Raw genomic sequence first — 17940 nt, 5'->3', positions numbered from 1 at the left:
ATGGAAAATGTATTTCTTTGACAAATTGTGGCTGGTTCAGTAGCCAGGACAGTTGGGAGCTACAAAAAAAAAGTCTGAAAGTGTTTTTAAGGGAAGCAAAGAAAACATTGAGGCAAGTTCCATCTCAGTAACAATTTGAACTTTAAAGGGTTATTCCCAAAATCACAAGATATACCCTATTCATAGGGTAGGGAATATTCTGGTGATTGCTTGGGGTTCGACCACTGGGACTTTCAGCAATATCGAGGATAGGGTTCTGCAGATTCATTGTCAATGGGATTGACCAAAATAGCCGAGTATCTGGTTTTCTCTGACAATGAATTTAGCAGTGATCGAGCGTGTTCACCTCTGCTCCATATAAGGCCTCTTTCACACATCTACGTCTTTGGTACATGAGACATCCGTTTTCACATGTACCGGAGACACGGAGTCACGTAGACCCATTAAAATCAATGGGCTTGGTCACACATCTGTGTTTTCACACGGACTGTGTGTCCATGTGGAGCACACAGGTGTCCGTGTGTTCCACATGTCGACATATCCGTTTTCTGCCGGCAGCACGGGTGTTACGTGGACCACACACTGATGTGATCCATGTGACATGTACTAGAGAAAACACAGGTTACATAAAAATAAAGAATTTTTATATTTACCTGTCTCCAGAGATGCTATCTTTGTCTCTGCTGTTGCTTCCAGGCCTGCTCATTATGCCTCATGCATATTCACTGCACTCACCATGGACCTGGAAGTAACTGCAGCGCCGGAGATAGGTAAGTATACCAGCTCATGCTGTCAGTGTGCTATTCGGATGTCACACAGATAGCACAGGGACAGCATGCGTAGAACACACACACGGACACTTTTATGAGCATCCTGAATAGGGCTTGTGCAGAAAATATACCCTATGGGAACAAACATGCTAGAAATAGGAGGAAACCCCTATGGCTAAATAGAGCTGTAAGGGAAGCAATAAAAGAAAAACAGAAAGCCTTAAAAGAATTAAAGAGGGTAGGTAGTGATGAGGCATTATATAATTATAGAAAATTAAATAAAATATGTAAAAAGCAAATTAAGTTAGCTAAGTTTGAGACAGAGAGACTCATTGCGAGAGAAAGTAAAAATAATCCTAAAATATTCTTTAACTACATAACCAGTAAAAAACTGAAAAGCGATAGTGTTGGCCCCCTTAAAAATAGTCTTGGTGAAATGGTGGAAGGGGATGAGGGTAAAGCCAACCTGCTGAATGAATTTTTTTCTACGGTTTTTATACAAGAAAATGCCATGGCAGATGACATGACCAGTGATACCATAAATTCACCCTTGAATATTACCTGCTTAACCCAGCAGGAAGTACGCCGCCGCCTCGAAATCACTAAGGTTGACAAATCTCTGGGCCCGGATGGCATACACCCCAGAGTACTACAGGAATTGAGTTCTGTGATAGATAGACCATTATTTTTAATCTTCTCAGATTCCTTAATAACAGGGTCGGTACCGCAGGACTGGCGCATAGCAAATGTGGTGCCAATATTCAAAAAGGGGACAAAAACTGAGCCGGGAAATTATAGGCCGGTAAGTTTAACCTCTACGGTTGGTAAAATCCTTGAGGGTTTCTTGAGAGATGCTATACTGGAGTATCTCAAGAAAAATAACCTTATGACAGAGTATCAACATGGGTTTATGAGGGATCGATCCTGTCAAACTAATTTGATCAGCTTCTATGAAGAGGTAAGTTCAAGTCTGGACCAGGGAAATGCAGTGGATGTTGTGTATATGGACTTTTCAAAAGCTTTTGATACGGTGCCACACAAAAGGTTGGTACATAAAATGAGAATAATGGGGATAGGGGAAAATATGTGTAACTGGGTTAAAAACTGGCTCAGTGATAGGAAACAAAGGGTGGTTATTAATGGTACGTACTCGGACTGGGTCTCAGTTCATAGTGGGGTACCACAGGGGTCAGTATTGGGCCCGCTTCTTTTCAACATATTTATAAATGACCTTGTTGGGGGCATGCAGAGTAGAATTTCAATATTTGCAGATGATACTAAACTCTGCAGGGTAATCAATACAGAGGAGGATAATTTTATATTACAGGGAGATTTATGTAAATTGGAGGATTGGGCTGAGAAGTGGCAATTGAAGTTTAATGTAGATAAATGTAAGGTCATGCACTTGGGTAGAGGAAATAACATTTATGATTATGTACTTAATTGTAGAACACTGGGTAAAACAGACACAGAAAAAGACTTGGGTGTATGGGTGGATGGTAAACTTCACTTTAGTGGACAGTGTCAGGCAGCTGCTGCCAGGGCTAATAAAATAATGGGATGTATTAAAAGAGGTATAAGTGTTCATGAAAAAAATATACTTCTACCTCTGTACAAGTCACTAGTGCGACCGCACTTAGAATACTGTGTACAATTCTGGTCACCGATATATAAGAAGGACATAGCTGAACTGGAGAGGGTGCAGAGAAGAGCGACCAAGATTATTAGAGGAATGGGTGGGCTGCAATACCAAGATAGGTTATTAAACTTGGGGTTATTTAGTTTGGAAAAACGAAGGCTTAGGGGGGATCTAATCACAATGTATAAATATATGAGGGGACAGTACAGAGACCTTTCCAAAGATCTTTTTACACCTAGGCCTGCGACTGGAACACGGGGGCATCCGCTACGTCTTGAGGAAAGAAGGTTTAATCATAATCACAGACGAGGATTCTTTACTGTACGAGCAGTGAGACTATGGAACTCTCTGCCGCATGATGTTGTAATGAGTGATTCACTACTAACATTTAAGCAGAGCCTGGATGCCTTTCTTGAAAAATTTAATATTACCAGTTATGTATATTAGATTTTATGACAGGGTATTGATCCAGGGAACTAGTCTGATTGCCGGATGTGGAGTCAGGAAGGACATTTTTCCCCATTGGAACTTGTTTGCCACATTGGGGTTTTTTTTTGCCTTCCTCTGGATCAACATGTTAGGCTACGGGTTGAACTAGATGGACTTAGAGTCTCCCTTCAACCTTAAAAACTATGATACTATGATGATACTATGACACATGCACACACATATGCACCTTCACCATGGACCGTGCAAAACACTAAGTTTTGTACGGATGACTGAAGGAAGCCTAAGATGGGTCTCTGCAGAGCTCTGTTCTCAGGATTCTGAAGCTCGGATCTCAGGATCGCGGAGAGTTGCAGTGGTTGGACCCCAGCGATCCACATTTAATTAATTAACGATAGAGGTTAGCCTGTGATTTTGGGAAAACCATTTAATATGTTTGTCACTTCAATAATCTCTTTTTGTTATCGGATCCCTAATGAGTTGTTCACAAGGTGATCCATTGCTGAGCTCTCAGCAATGTGCTGTAATCTATGTTGGAACCTGGCAGCTAGTCCAAAACCCCTCTAGCACCACCTTCGGAGATATGAAGTATTGCATAGTTCTCAGTTAGTGGACTATCCATGCAATGCATTGATGTGCCTGGTTCTTCTAGTAAAAGGATGATTTTTGTACCTCTGCTTTGCTTTGGCTACTAAATGAGGGTCATAAATAATGGACCCCCCTCTATTGATTTCATAGGATTCCTTTTTAGTATAATTAAAAATATTTTCTTCCAGATTATCTACATTGGAATTAAAGGAAAGCTATCATCTAGAGAAATACTCTTCACCTGTAGACTACCACTTACTACAAGCATAATAGCATTTCTGGAGGTGATCAGTTCCCTTTAATAACAATAGAGATTATCTAAAAAAAAAAAAGATTTGGCTTACTGGAAGAGCGGATACAGGGAGAACATTAAGTTTTATCCTCCCTGCATCCTCTCACTTTCAGTCATTGGGGCGGTGCAGGAAGTGGTTACAGTCACTGCTCACTATACAGTGAGTGCGCTGTAGTCACTCCTCAGCACATTGATTGACAATCAGCTGTGCAGTGTGTATGTGCGCAGAGCAGAATGTCAATCAATGTACTGGTGAATGGTTACGGTCACGAGGACTGCGTAGTGAGCTGTGATCGTTAATCCTCCTGACAAAATCCTGAAAAATGGAAGTAAGCAGCTGCAGGGAGAACATGATTTCATTTTGACCATGTATTATCTGAAAATCTACAAGACACTATTAATCTTTAGATTATCACATTCACTATATCTGCAGGTAAATAACATTTCTGGAGAAGACCGCTTTCCATTAAAGGCAATCTGTCAGTAGGATCAACCCTCCTGAGCCGTATAAATGGGCTCTCAGGGCATGGAAAGTTGAAAAAAAATGATACCTTAATATTTGCGATCCAATGTCTTATTCCAAAGAAATCCATGTTTGTCTTATATGTAAGTGAGTGTTAAGATCTATAGATCTCACTGAGAATCTGCCTCCAGATCTTATTTTAAATAAACGGAGGTGTTATGAGTACAAGACATGTAATGACTGACAGTCTGCCATGCTCGGTAAGTGGAAGTACAAAACGAACAGCGAAAGGGAAAAGAAACCCTGTGTCTAGAGAAGGGGGGATGGTGAGAACTCATCAAACCTACCAGTGGCCCTGGCTTCCCTCACCAGCCTAGACAGGTTCCTCACCTATGCGCCGATCCGGATTCCTGACCCTGGCTGACCCTGAAATGGGCTCTAGGTAGGGAACGGGTGGGATGAGCGCTTAGTCAACCTCACTAAGTTCTAAAGAAAACAAAGGGAATGCAAACAGAGGGAAAGTAAAACAATAACTTATCTCCAGATGACTCATGGAGAGGAACTGCAACAACAACAAAGTTTCTACAGGGAAATACAAGCAGACCGCTTGCACTCTAGACTTGTTAACGGTATTAGACCTATCACCAGCATAGAGTAAGGGTACCTTCACACTTTAGCGATGCAGCAGCGATCCGACCAGCGATCTGACATGGTCGCTGGTGAGCTGTCAAACAGGCAGATCTCACCAGCGACCAGTGAACAGCCCCCAGCCAGCAGCGACGTGCAAGCGACGCTGCGCTTGCACGGAGCCGGCATCTGGAAGCTGCGGACACTGGTAACTAAGGTAAACATCGGGTATGGTTACCCGATGTTTACATTAGTTACCAGCGCACACCGCTTAGCTGTGTGTGCAGGGAGCAGGGAGCCGCGCACACTGAGCGCTGGCTCCTTGCTCTCCTAGCTACAGTACACATCGGGTTAATTAACCCGATGTGTACAGCAGCTACATGTGCAGAGAGCCGGAGCCGGCAGCACAGGCAGCGTGAGAGCTGCGGAGGCTGGTAACTAAGGTAAATATCGGGTAACCACCTTGGTTACCCGATGTTTATCTTAGTTACCAGCCTCCGCAGCTGCCAGATGCCGGCTCCTGCTCCCTGCTCGCTTCATTTGTCGCTCTCTCGCTGTCACACACAGCGATCTGTGTGTCACAGCGGGAGAGCGCCTTTGAAGAAAACGAACCAGGGCTGTGTGTAACGAGCAGCGATCTCGCAGCAGGGGCCAGATCGCTGCTCAGTGTCACACACAGCGAGATCGCTAATGAGGTCACTGCTGCGTCACAAAAAGCGTGACTCAGCAGCGATCTCGGCAGCGATCTCGCTGTGTGTGAAGCACCCCTAAGGGGGAATCAGGTATATTTACAGACAAAAAGGGAAGTGCTGAAAATTAACAGCTGATAATGTGAGGAAATCTGCAGGGTCCTCAAGAGAAAGGGATAAACCCCAAGCAGGGAAAAAGGGAAAGTCAGAGATCAGCTTGTGTAGTCAAACGCTGCGACCTTCTACAGCAAGAACTATAGAACTGTTTGTCATGCGTGACACACTTGTGACACAATCTGCTCTCCTGATCTACAAGACTCACACTGGTAACACTCCCATTTATTTACAGCTCTGGAGGCAGTTTCTCAGGGAGATCTATGTTCGGCCCAGAGATATTAACAGCTTATTTACATATAAGAAATACATGAATTTCTCTGGAATAAAACATCTTATCACAGATATCAAAGTATGATTTTATTAAGCTTCCTATGACCTACATGCCCATATAGACGGCTTACGAGGGTTGATCCTACTGACAGATTCCCTTTAAATTAAGAATGTTGCTCGGAATAAGGAGGGGGATAGTAGAACAACTGTACTGTAAGTATATAAAAATAGTATCAGTTCCATATTAAAATAAAGGTTACATTGTTTTTCATGAATCTAGGCCAAGCTTGGCTTTCATTGCATACTAAGAGTGGAGATATCAAGTGAATTCCTCAAAATAACTTTTAAGTCCAAAATAACTCTTGCAGAATTTGTCTTGGACAAGTAACAGGAATGTTGTGTTATCGGTATGGTATTCGAAACTGCAGATGTGACTCCCCCCAAAATCTTCAAGTGTCAGTCAAGTATAAGGTCACAAGCTCTGAGAAACCTAGGTTCAGTCATCTAGCTTTACAGCTTAAAGGGATTGTCCGGTCTTTTGCTAAAAGTCTGCAGTCAATCTATGTGACTCCTGAATCCGAAAATTGAATGCACGAAGGCAAGAGCAGGTGGTCACAAGACCGCAAATATACGACATTCGTACTTCAAGCCATATGCTGATTAGATGTGCTCGGCCACGCATGGTCACATACGCCTAGTTGGAATATGGCCGTAAGTATGAAAATCACATACTTTCTACTATAGCTGCTGACACCAGAGTCAAATAGTCACTGCAGACTTTAAGCAAAAGACTGAATAACTCTCTTAAATATAGTATATCACAAAAGTGAGTACACCATCACATTTTTGTGAATATTTTATTATACCTTTACTTGGGACAACACTGAAGATCTGACCCTGTGACACAATGTACAGTAGTTAGTGTACGGCTTGTATAACAGTGTAAATTTGGTGTCCTCTAAATAATTCAACACACAGCCATTAATGTCTAAAGCTCTGGCAACAAAAGTGACTATACCCCTAAGTGAAAATAGCAAAATTGTGCCCAAAGTGTCAATATTTTGTGTGGCCATCATTAGTTTCATGCACTGCCTTAATGTTTTGCATGGAGTTCACTAGAGCCTCACAAGAGCCAATGGATCCTCTTCCATCCTCCATGATGACATCACAGACCTTGCGCTCCTCCACTTTTTATTTGAGGATGTCCCACAGATACTCAATAGGGTTTAGCTCTAAAGACATGCTTGGTCAGCCCAGCACCTTTACCATCAGTTTCTTTAGCAAAACAGGAGTTGTCTTGGAGATGTGTTTGGCATAATCATGTCGGAATACTGCCCTGCGGCCCAGTTTCCAAATAGAGGGGATCATGCTCTGCCTCAGTATGTCACAGTACATGTTGGAATTCATGGTTCCTTCCATGAACGGTAGCTCCCCACAGCCAGCAGCAATCATGAAGCCCCAAACCTTGACACCTCCACCACTATGCTTTACTGTAGGAAAGGCACACTTGTCTTTCTCCTCCTCACCTGGTTGCTGCCACACACGCTTGACACCATCTGAACCAAATAAGTTTATCTTGGTCTCATTAGACCACAGGACATGGTTCCAGTAATCCATGTCCTTAGTCTGCTTGTCTTCATCAAACTGTTTGCGGACTTTCTTGTGCATCATCTTTAGAAGACGCTTCCTTCTGGGATGACAGCAATGCAGACCAATTTGATGCAGTGTGCGGCGTATGGTCTGAGCACTGACAGGTGGACCGCTCCACCCCTTTAAGCTCTGCAGCAATGCAGGCAGCACTCATACTTCTATTTTGAAAAGCTAACGTCTGGATATGACGCTGAGCATGTGCACACAACTTCTTTGGTCGACCATGGCGCGGCCTGTTCTGAGTGGTACCTATCTTGTTAAACCACTGTATGGTATTGGCCACCATGCTGCAGCTGAGTGTCAGGGTGTTGGCAATCTTCTTATAGACTCAGCCATCTTGATGTAGAGGAACAATTCTTTTTTTCAGATCCTCAGAGAATTCTTTGCCACGAGGAGCCATGTTGAACTTCCAGTAACCAGTATGAGAGAGTGTGTGAGCGATAACACCAAATTTAGCAATATCAGAAGACTAATGCTCTGAGACAGCAAGAAAATAAATAAGAGATTGGTTCATTGGCTGTGCAAAGGGCACCAGTGAGTTGGTATCGATTGTGGGGTGCTTTGTAGACTAATTATAAGAATAATTTATGATCCATACAACAGCAGCCATGACATTCACAGAGCACTGCTACCTGGCAGGAGACAGACGTTGTATTGACTGTACTCTGCTGCCCGCACTCCTGTCTGCTCTGATGGCTCCCACAAACTATCTTACAGCTGAACCTAATGGAAGGTCGGCTTAGAGCAGGACCATTGGACAAGTTGTAAGCACGTGATAGAAGACCGTGCCCAACTTTGGCTGATTTCTCCTCCTAGTTCACTCCTTCTTCCGGCCCAAGTCCAACCTTGTCAACCAAACTCTTCGTGTGCATTGTGTTCATACTGCTCATATAAACACATGTGCAGTACAAGCTTTGGTAAAGAAAAAAAAATCATGACTGATGTTTTTTTTTGTCAAAAACTGCATATGTAAAAAGAAAACACCTGTTTTTTGCAGACTGGCCTTGAACCAGTAGCCTACAATGAACCGGTAACCAGTGTAATGAGTGACAGGAAAAATATACCTTCTAGATAAGAAGATCACCCTGGCTGCTGTGTTCACAATGAACAGAAGATGATGCAGGATCTCAATTGGAATGGCAGTAGGTAGTTTGTTACAGTAGTCAAGGCGGGAAATGATGAGGGACAGATGTAATAAAATGCTTTGGTGAAGGGAAAAGGATTGGCAATGGAGTGAATGCAAGGAAGAAAATGATATACAGTGATATGCTAGATTCACATACCCGCTGCAGAGCCTATCCCATCCCAATCCTGCAGTTCTGTGTTTGTGTGCATTGGAAATTACTTTGCTCGCTATAAGCTGTGGGATATTTTGGCACCAAGGATGGAATATTCAGGTCATAAGTGAAGTTCTCACTCGTTACTAAGATTAGATCTCCATTAGTCTGGCAATACTGTCGATATGTAGCTGGTTCTCCTAAACATTTCACAATGTCCTTCAAATGTCTTATCTATATCTGTAATAACAAGGCAGCCTGACATTGTTCCCCTTGGCATCTCTACATCCAAAGAGCAGAAATTTCCTGAATTTACTGGTCATTATTAAACAGTTGGCACTTACAGTATAGCAAAAAAAGTGAGTACACTCCTCACATTTTTCTAAACATTTTATTATATCTTTTCATGGGACGACACTGAAGATCTGCCCCTGTGATACAATGTACAGTGTCAGTGTGCAGCTTGTATAACAGTATAAATTTGGTGCCCTCTAAATAACTCAGCACACAGCCATTAAAGTCTAAACCGCTGTCAACAAATGTGGGTACACCCCCTGGTGAAAATGACCAAATTGTGCTCAATTAGCCATTTTCCCTCACCGGTGTCATGTGACTCATTAGTGTTACAAGGTCTCAGGTGTAAATAGGGAGCAGATGTGTTATATTTGGTGTTATCTCTCCCACACTCTCTCATACTGGTTACTTGAAGTTAAACATGGCCCCTCATGGCAAAAAATTCTCTGAGGATCTGAAAAAAAGAATTGTTGCTCTACATAAAGATGGTCCAGGCTATAAGAATATTACCAACACCCTGAAACTGAGCTGCAGCACGGTGGCCAAGACCATACATGTTATTAACAAGTCAGAATATGCCTCACCATGGTTGACCAAGGAAGTTGAGTGCACGTGCTCAGCGTCATATCCAGAGATTAAAAGAGTGTGGGTCCGCCTGTCAGTGCTCAGTCTATACACCACATACTGCATCAAATTGGTCTGAATAGCTGTCTTCCCAGAAGGAAGCTTCTTCTAAAGATGATGCACAAGAAAGCTCTTAAACAGTTTGCTGAAGACAAATAGACTAAGAACATAGATTACTGTAAGCATGTCCTGTGATTTGATAAGATAAAGATAAACTTATTTGATTCAAATGATGTCAAGCAAGTGTGGTGGCAACCAGGTGAGGAGTTCAAAGACATTTGTGTATTACCTACAATCAAGCATGGAGTGCCATGGTTTGAGGCTACATGAGTGCTGCCGGCTGTGGGGAGCTACAGTTCATTGTGGAAGCCATAAATGCCAACATGTACTCTGACATACTGAAACTGAGCATGATCAACCCCAAACACATCTGCAAGATGACCCTGCCTTGCTAAAGAAACTAAGGTTAAAGGTGCTGCACTGGCCAAGCATGTCTCCAGACCTAAACCCTATTGATCATCTGTGGGGCCTCCTCACATGGAAAGTGGAGAAGCACAAGGTCTGTAATATCCACCAGCTGCGTGATGTCGTCATGGAGGATGGAAGAGGATCTAGCAGCTCCTGTGAAGCTCGAATGAACTTCATGACCAAGAGATTTAAGTCAGTGCTTGTAATTAATGGTGGCCACACAAAAAATTGACTCTTTGGGAACGATTTGGCTATTTTCACTTGGGGGTGTACTCACTTTTGTAGTCAGCGGTTTAGACATTAAAGAGGTTGTCACTTTGACACTGATGGCCTATCCTAAGGCGGGCTTTACACGTTGCGACATCGGTAACGATATACCATCGGGGTCACGTCATTAGTGACGCACATCTTGCGCCGTTACCGACATCGCAGCGTGTAAACCCTAGGAGCGACGATCACCGATCGCAAAAACATCAAAAATCGTTGATCGGTGACACGTCGCTCCATTCCATAATGTCGTTACTGCTGCCGGTACAATGTTGTTTGTCGTTCCTGCAGCACCAACCATCGCTGAGTGTGAAGCCGCATGAACGACAAACATCTCCTACCTGCGTTCACTGGCAATGCGGAAGGAAGGAGCTGGGCGGGATGTTATGTCCCGCTCATCTCCGCCCCTCCGCTTCTATTGGCCGGTCGCTTAGTGACATCGCGGTGATGCCGAACGCACCTCCCCCTTGAAGGAGGGATTGTTCGGCAGTCACCGCGACGTCGACGACCAGGTATTTGCGTTTGAAGCTGACGTAGCGATAATGTTCGCTACGGCAGCTATCACCACATATCGCATGTGCGACGGGGGCGGGTGCTATCGCGCTCAACATCGCTAGCCGATGCTAGTGATGTCGCAACGTGTAAAGCCTGCCTTAGAATAGGTCATCGATGTCTGATTGGCCAGGGTCCGACAGGCCGTACCCCTGCCGATCAGCTGCTCTCGGTCCCGGTGGTGGCGGCAGGTGGCTGTAAATGCTCAGTTCTGGCACTGCTACATCTTCTGATAGCGGCCGCAGCCGGATATGATTAGAATGGGTCACGGATGTGCAGGACCCGGCTGCAGCTGCTATCAGAAGATGGAGCAGTTCCGGCCACCTTGAGCCGCTGCTGGGACCGAGAACAGCTGATCAGCGGTGGTGTGGGATGTTAGACGCCGACCGTTCAGACATTGATTACCTTTCCTAGGGATAGGCCATCAATATCAAAGTAGTGGACAACCCCTTTAATGGCTGTGTGTTGATTTATTTAGAGGGCACCAAATTTACCCAGCTATACAAGCTGCACAGTGACACTGTACATTGAATCCCATGTCGGATCTTCAGTGTTGTCCCATTAATATTTACAAAAATGTGAAGGGTGTACTCACGGCAAGGGGGCGAGGGGCAAGGGGGCGAACTGTTGTGGCAGTAAATATTGCAGCAGTTCATATTTACTGCCACAACTGATTGCCCCCATGCCATGCTGATAGTTTTGCTTCACATAACTTGTCTTATTTATTGCTCTATTCTATGTCCTATTGTGTATAAATATGTGACTCTTCAGATTTTGTGTTATGCTGAGCCTGATAAAGAGACTTGAGTAGTCTCGAAAGCTTGCTATTTATTATTATCTTTTCAGTTAGCCATTAAAAGGTATCAACCACTGAGGACTCTCAGTTCTTTTAAACATTTTTTTGTATCTTTACTGGCTAACAAAGATATATTATACCTGCACATAAAATGAGTTTTCAATCAAGGGATCGGCCTCACTTCTCATACACATTAATAGAGATGGATGTCTAAGTATAGTATACAGATACAGCAGAGGTACATTTATTTTAATCATTGGATTTTACGCTTTTGGATAAAAATCTGAATCCTGTTTATACTCGTAGCAATAGACAGAATTTTGTCATTTTACAATATTCTTACTGGGTACAGGTTTCTCTTGGATCACAGGGCGCTCTGGACGTTGCGGCACTTTGGGGGGCTTCACATTACGTCTGTTTAATCCATCTATATAGAGAGAAATAAAAGGATTGTAAGAAAAGTGAAACAAATATAAAAAATAGAGAGGAAATATGGATAAAAATATGTAGACATTTGAAGAGAAAATATATAGAAATTTACCGTATATAGAAATAAGTTATATTAGGTGCATGTAATACAAACATAATAAAGCTGAGGGTAAAGGCCGCTTTACACGCTACGACATCACTAAAGCGATGTCGTTGGGGTCACGGTATTTGTGACGCACATCCGGCCGCTTTAGCAATGTTGTTGCGTGTGACACCTATGAGCGATTTTGCATCGTCGCAAAAACGTTCAAAATCGCTCATCGGTGACATGGGGGTCCATTCTCAATTATCGTTGCTGCTTCAGTAACAATGTAGTTCGTCGTTCCTGCGGCAGCACACATCGGTACGTGTGACACCGCAGGAACGAGGAACCTCTTTTTACCTGCGTCCCACCCGCAATGCGGAAGGAAGGAGGTGGGCAGGATGTTCGTCCCACTCATCTCCGCCCCTCCGCTTCTATTGGGCGGCCGCTTAGTGACGTCGCTGTGACGACGAACGAACCGCCCCCTTAGAAAGGAGGCGGTTTGGCGGTCACAGTGACATTGCTAGGCAGGTAAGTATGTGTGACGGGTCTTGGCGATGTTGTGCGCCACGGGCAGCAATTTGCCCGTGTCGCACAACCGATGGGGGCGGGTACCCACGCTAGTGATATCGGTAACGATATCGCAGCATGTAAAGCGGCCTTAAGCATCCGCCATAACAGAGAGATGTAGGACATAATAAAGAGCAAACACAAGAGGTAAAATTAGTGGTGATGACCATACAGTCGTCATAGTCCTCCCTCTCCAGGCGCTCATTGTAATCTTCGGTTGGGGGCTCCACTTCCACACCTGATGGGAACATAGAACACAATATGGTCAAAAAGTATATAATTTTGTCAGATTTATGTGACGATGTCCATTGCTATAAAGTTATATAACCATATGCATCATTTTTGAAAAATTTGGCACAAAAAATGTCAATGAATACCAAAAGATAAAGCTAGAAAAGTGACTTAAAAAAAAAGATGCAAATGATGAATATTCAGCAATAAACAACATTTAGCATTTTCATGCAAAATAAATATTTTAAAACAAGAGAACAAACAAACTTTAGATAATATACAGTGATATCGCATATAAGAGTTAGGACTCATTCACACCTCTGATTTTTCTACATATGAGAAAAACAGACCGATTATTCTGATCAGACTCTGGTGCGAGTTTGATCTGAGTGTGGTACAAGTGCCATCCAATTTTCTTGATTGTGAAGAAATTAAAAACATTGTTTCCACCTTCTGCTATCTGACAGTCCATGAAAATTAGACCGCAGTAGAATGTCATCCGAGTGCTGTCTGATGTTTTCAAAAACCCATTGACTTGCACTGCTGATTTTGAACTGACCCTTGGGTGAAAATTGGACATAACGCTGCAATTTTCCGTAGACCTCTAGGTCCGCAAAAAATCCTGGACATGTGTGTACAGTTTTGGGTGCCCCAATTCAAGAAAGACATCGATATATTGGAGCACGTCTAGAGAAGAGCAAACAAGATGGCAGAAGATCTGCAAACCATGTCCTAAGAAGACCAGCTAAGAGAACTAGGAATGTTTAGTTTGCAAAAGAGAAGGCTGAGAGGAGACTTAATAGCGGTCTTCAAACATCTGAGAGGTGATCACAGTGCAGAGGGAACCTGTAGGGGGCACTGTGGCTATAATCAGTGACCTTTCTGACTGCCAGGTCATGGTTTAAGAGGGGTTAACAAGTGTCGTCCTATATGTCTGCCCCTTCAACATTGGTTCTGCCAATGGGATTAACTCCCTCCCCTTTATAAGGGGTGATCCAACTGTTTGCAGCCTCTCCCTGCCACGCAGGAAGGACCTGGAGGCAACTTAGTGTTTCATTTTCTGTGTTATTTTCCCTGTTTTATGTTTCAGATGTGTCATTTAAGTCACAGATGTGGTCAGTGTCTGATTAATGCCTGCTGATGCAGCATTAATCAGCCAAAGTCTGGTGTGTTATTCTGCAAGTGTTTGCACTTGACCTTTTGTGGCCTTTCTAAGAGTTCATGTGTACAATGGCTGTGACCGACCTCCATCCATTAAAGGAGTTTTGTTTAAGTTGTGTGTTTTCTTTATATGGGACTTTTCGGGGTGGTGGTATTGGGTCTCGGTAGTCACGCTATTCTTATTAGCACAATGAAGCACAAGAAGCAATAGGATGAAGCTAAAAGGAAAGAGATTCAGATTAGATATTAGGAAAAATTTTCTGACAGTGAGGGCAGTCAGGGAGTGGAAGAGGCTACCGCGGGAGGTAGTAAGGGCAGTTAGAGAGTGGAACAGACAACCACGGGAGGTGGAGAGCTCTCCATCAATGGAAATCTTCAAGCGGAAGCTGGATAAACATAAAGCTGGGATGATTTAGGAAAACTTGTACTCGCAGGGAGTTGGACCCGGTGGCCCTTGAGGTCCCTTCCAACTCTACCATTCTATGATTGGCCGCAAGGCCTCATACAGATTTCAATTTTTGGAGTTTGTGTGCTCTCCTTGTTTTTCCCAAATAGCACTAGTGTCTACAATAGTGACTAAGGCTGTTCACATGTCTGTGATTTTGCGTGGACCGAGCAGTCCACGCAAAATTGTGGAGACATTCCTGATATTGATCGAAGTGTTGGATCAAAAGCAGCAATATAACTCAATTTGTTCAAGAAAAAATCAGACTGCACTTGGATGCCATCTGAATATGGTCCAATGTTCATGGATTGTCAGATAGAAGAAGGTCAATAAACTTTTTTTTTTTTTGCATATGACAAGAACTGAAGAAACACAGGCCACACTCTCATGAAACTCTGACCAAAATAACTGATGAAACTTGGTGAGCTTTTCTCAAATGTAAAAAAAACCTGGCTATTGAATGAGGCCTTATACTATTACTTTTGGTCAGTGTCTGAGTTCGTTGCAACTGAGAAAGGAGATATTTTCTGTCTGTTCTAATCTGAGTTTCTCTGATTTTCCTTCTAGCCCAGCTACCTCTTTAACAATCATGGTCTTTAAAGCGCCATAAGATGTTTCGATAGAAGTCCTTGACTGACTTTTTTCCACACGGAAAGTTGGGCTGGACCATGAACCTGAACTAACCTATACAACCAGTGGCGTAACTATAAAAATAACTGTCCGAACCTGAAAGTGTAAAAAATCTGCCTTTCAAGACACTATTATGAAAAATGGCAAGTCGGAGGGAGCCCTGTGTTACAGATTTTGTATTAGGTCTTAGAAGCCTCTAGTTACCTTACCTCCTTAGTGTACCACATCCCATGTTAAAACATTTCCCACAAACAATTCTAATCAATATATCTTAAAATAATAATAATTTCCACAATTGGATGTGTTTCAAAAAATGTTCCTGTGCTGAGATAATCGTTTATATATGTCCCTGCTGTGTACTGTGTAATGGCTGTGTCTGACCATACAGAAACATGATCATGTGACGCCCTGGACTAGCCAGGTAGTCACAGGTAGGCCCTTGCAGAAACACCCGTCCCCCTAATAAGGTAACAGCAGCCAACCACAGAAAAACCTAGTCACCTCCCTCAGAGCTTGATGGAAACACCAGGGGGCGGAGCCAGGCGGTTGGCCACGCCCTCCGAAGAGTCCAGAGGGCCTGAGGCAGGAAGTGCAGTTCAGTTAGTTCAGTTCAAGTTCTCAGTCAGTTCAGTTGGTAGAGGAAGAGTGTGCAGCAGGCCTGTGGTGACAGGTCTGCAGCGGAAACTGACAGGTGCCAGGGTAGTAGCCCTGGTACCTTGGCTAGGAGGCAGGCAGTGGCCTTGCCTGCAGGAGCCGGGAGGACAGCCAGGTGGAACCGTAGGGACCGGGACAGGGTAGTGGCCCACCGGGACCGAACCGGGGAGCCGAATGGAAATCGGAGCACAAGGAGGGGTACTCAGACCCAGAACGAGGCCCAGAAGCCACTGGACCACGTCGAAATCACTGATTGAGGTCTGGACCTTAGGTCCTTTCCCATCCCAAGACCCGAAAGAAGGCAACAGCCCACCGAGGGGGATAGAAAGCCACCGCCCAGGCAGAGATCCCACGGGCCAGCGCCTGCGGGCAAATGGACACCACCGGTACATACTCAGCCAGGGAGCGGACTCCCGCTGCTTAGGCACAGGCAGTCTACATGAACATAAAAAGGTGCAGGAGAAAGGCCAAGACCACCAACCCGGGTGGGGGGACAAGACGCAGCCGGCTGCGGGCACCGACCACCATCAACTTTGTTCATCAGAGACTTGAGTGTGTCAGTAATCGTGAGTACAACAGTGCCATCCGGCCGCGCACCGCCCAACCGTCTCTCTCCCCAAGCGGGTCCCGGGGCCACCATCCCTGCCACGGAGGGGTTAACATCTTTCTGTACTACCATCTCCCCCGGGTGCCCCGTAACTGCAGCGGTGGTGTCTACACCTTCACCACGTCCTGTGGGTGGCGTCACAAACTCAAACACGGCTCCGGCCGTACACCTACCTAACCACTCCCATCGAGATCGCCAGCAACCCCTTGCAGAGCGACGTGAACCCCGGGTCCGGAGGCGCTCGAGCCACCCACCAAACGAGCCCGGACCCGAGCGGCTCGGCTGCAGCCGAGCGCAGGGCGGTTCACATCATACCACCCCTCCTGGACCAGGGAGGAAGCAAAAGAGTATACAGACATTACAACACAGGATCAAATTGTCTCTCCAGTAAAGGAGACAAACTCTAGCACAGCGCCACCTATTGGAAGTAGCGATCCTAAAAGTCACAAGTGGATTTTCAACAATCCTTTGCAATATGACTCAGGATATATAAGCCAGATCAGAATCCCAATTTGCAGACACGGTGTTTCGGGGTGTTTGCCCCTCGTCAGTGCAAAGTATGGGGGTGTCTGATCTGGCTCATGAGAAAGCTATGTGGGGACCACGGGGGAACACTATTCTCCTTAAGGAGACTTTGCAAGCCAGTCTGGCTGCCAAGTAAGGGGACTTATAGCTGCCACGCCCCTCTAAGAAATATTCAAATTGTCTCTCCAGTAAAAACACAGGATCACAAATTATTCTTTCTTTGATATAAAGCATTTTAAAAAAAAAAAAAAAAAAAACAGGCAGAGAAATGTTTTACCTCACAAAAATAATCAGTTATAATCCTGTGCTGTAATGTCTGTACACTCTTCTGAGTCCTCCCTGCCCTAGGAGCTGTGATATGATCAGACCACATGTTCCTGTATGGTCAGACACGGCCATTACACAGTACACAGCAGGGGCACATATATAAGATTATCTCAGCACAGGATCATTTTATTTAAACACGTCCAATTGTGGAACCTATTATTATTTTTCCAAGATTTATTGAATAAAAATCAACTTTAAAATTATCTTTATTCATGAGAAAACCCCTTTAAGTCATTTCAACTTTTTAGATTTTTTTTTTACTGTAATAAGATTATAAAACATAATGTCAATGGACAAAGACAGCAAGAAAATGTACTAGACATCGGATCACACAACAAATGCCAGGGTTCTGACAACCCCATTCATTCACAATGTCTCATGTCATATGCCTGAAACTATTTTCGAGGGATCTTCCCCCCACATTAACTTAAAACACCACCCCAGCATTT

The 17940-nt window shown here is 44.1% G+C and overlaps 1 protein-coding gene across 1 annotated transcript in view; it reads right to left on the bottom strand.

The window, feature by feature from the left end:
- Positions 1 to 17940, bottom strand: part of AEBP1 (AE binding protein 1) — a 99100-nt gene that overhangs the window by 59919 nt on the left and 21241 nt on the right. Inside the window, exons 4-5 of the mRNA XM_075346260.1 lie at positions 13084 to 13149; positions 12174 to 12257 (exon numbers count right to left, since the gene is read on the bottom strand). Of these exons, the coding sequence (XP_075202375.1) occupies positions 12174 to 12257; positions 13084 to 13149 (150 nt within the window). The remainder of the gene's footprint in view (positions 1 to 12173; positions 12258 to 13083; positions 13150 to 17940) is intronic.

Source organism: Anomaloglossus baeobatrachus, chromosome 4 (assembly GCF_048569485.1).
Source record: "Anomaloglossus baeobatrachus isolate aAnoBae1 chromosome 4, aAnoBae1.hap1, whole genome shotgun sequence".
NCBI classification, from domain to species: domain Eukaryota; kingdom Metazoa; phylum Chordata; class Amphibia; order Anura; family Aromobatidae; genus Anomaloglossus; species Anomaloglossus baeobatrachus.
The sequence above is the reverse complement of the archived record's forward strand: the minus strand, read 5'-3'. Positions and strand labels throughout refer to the sequence as shown.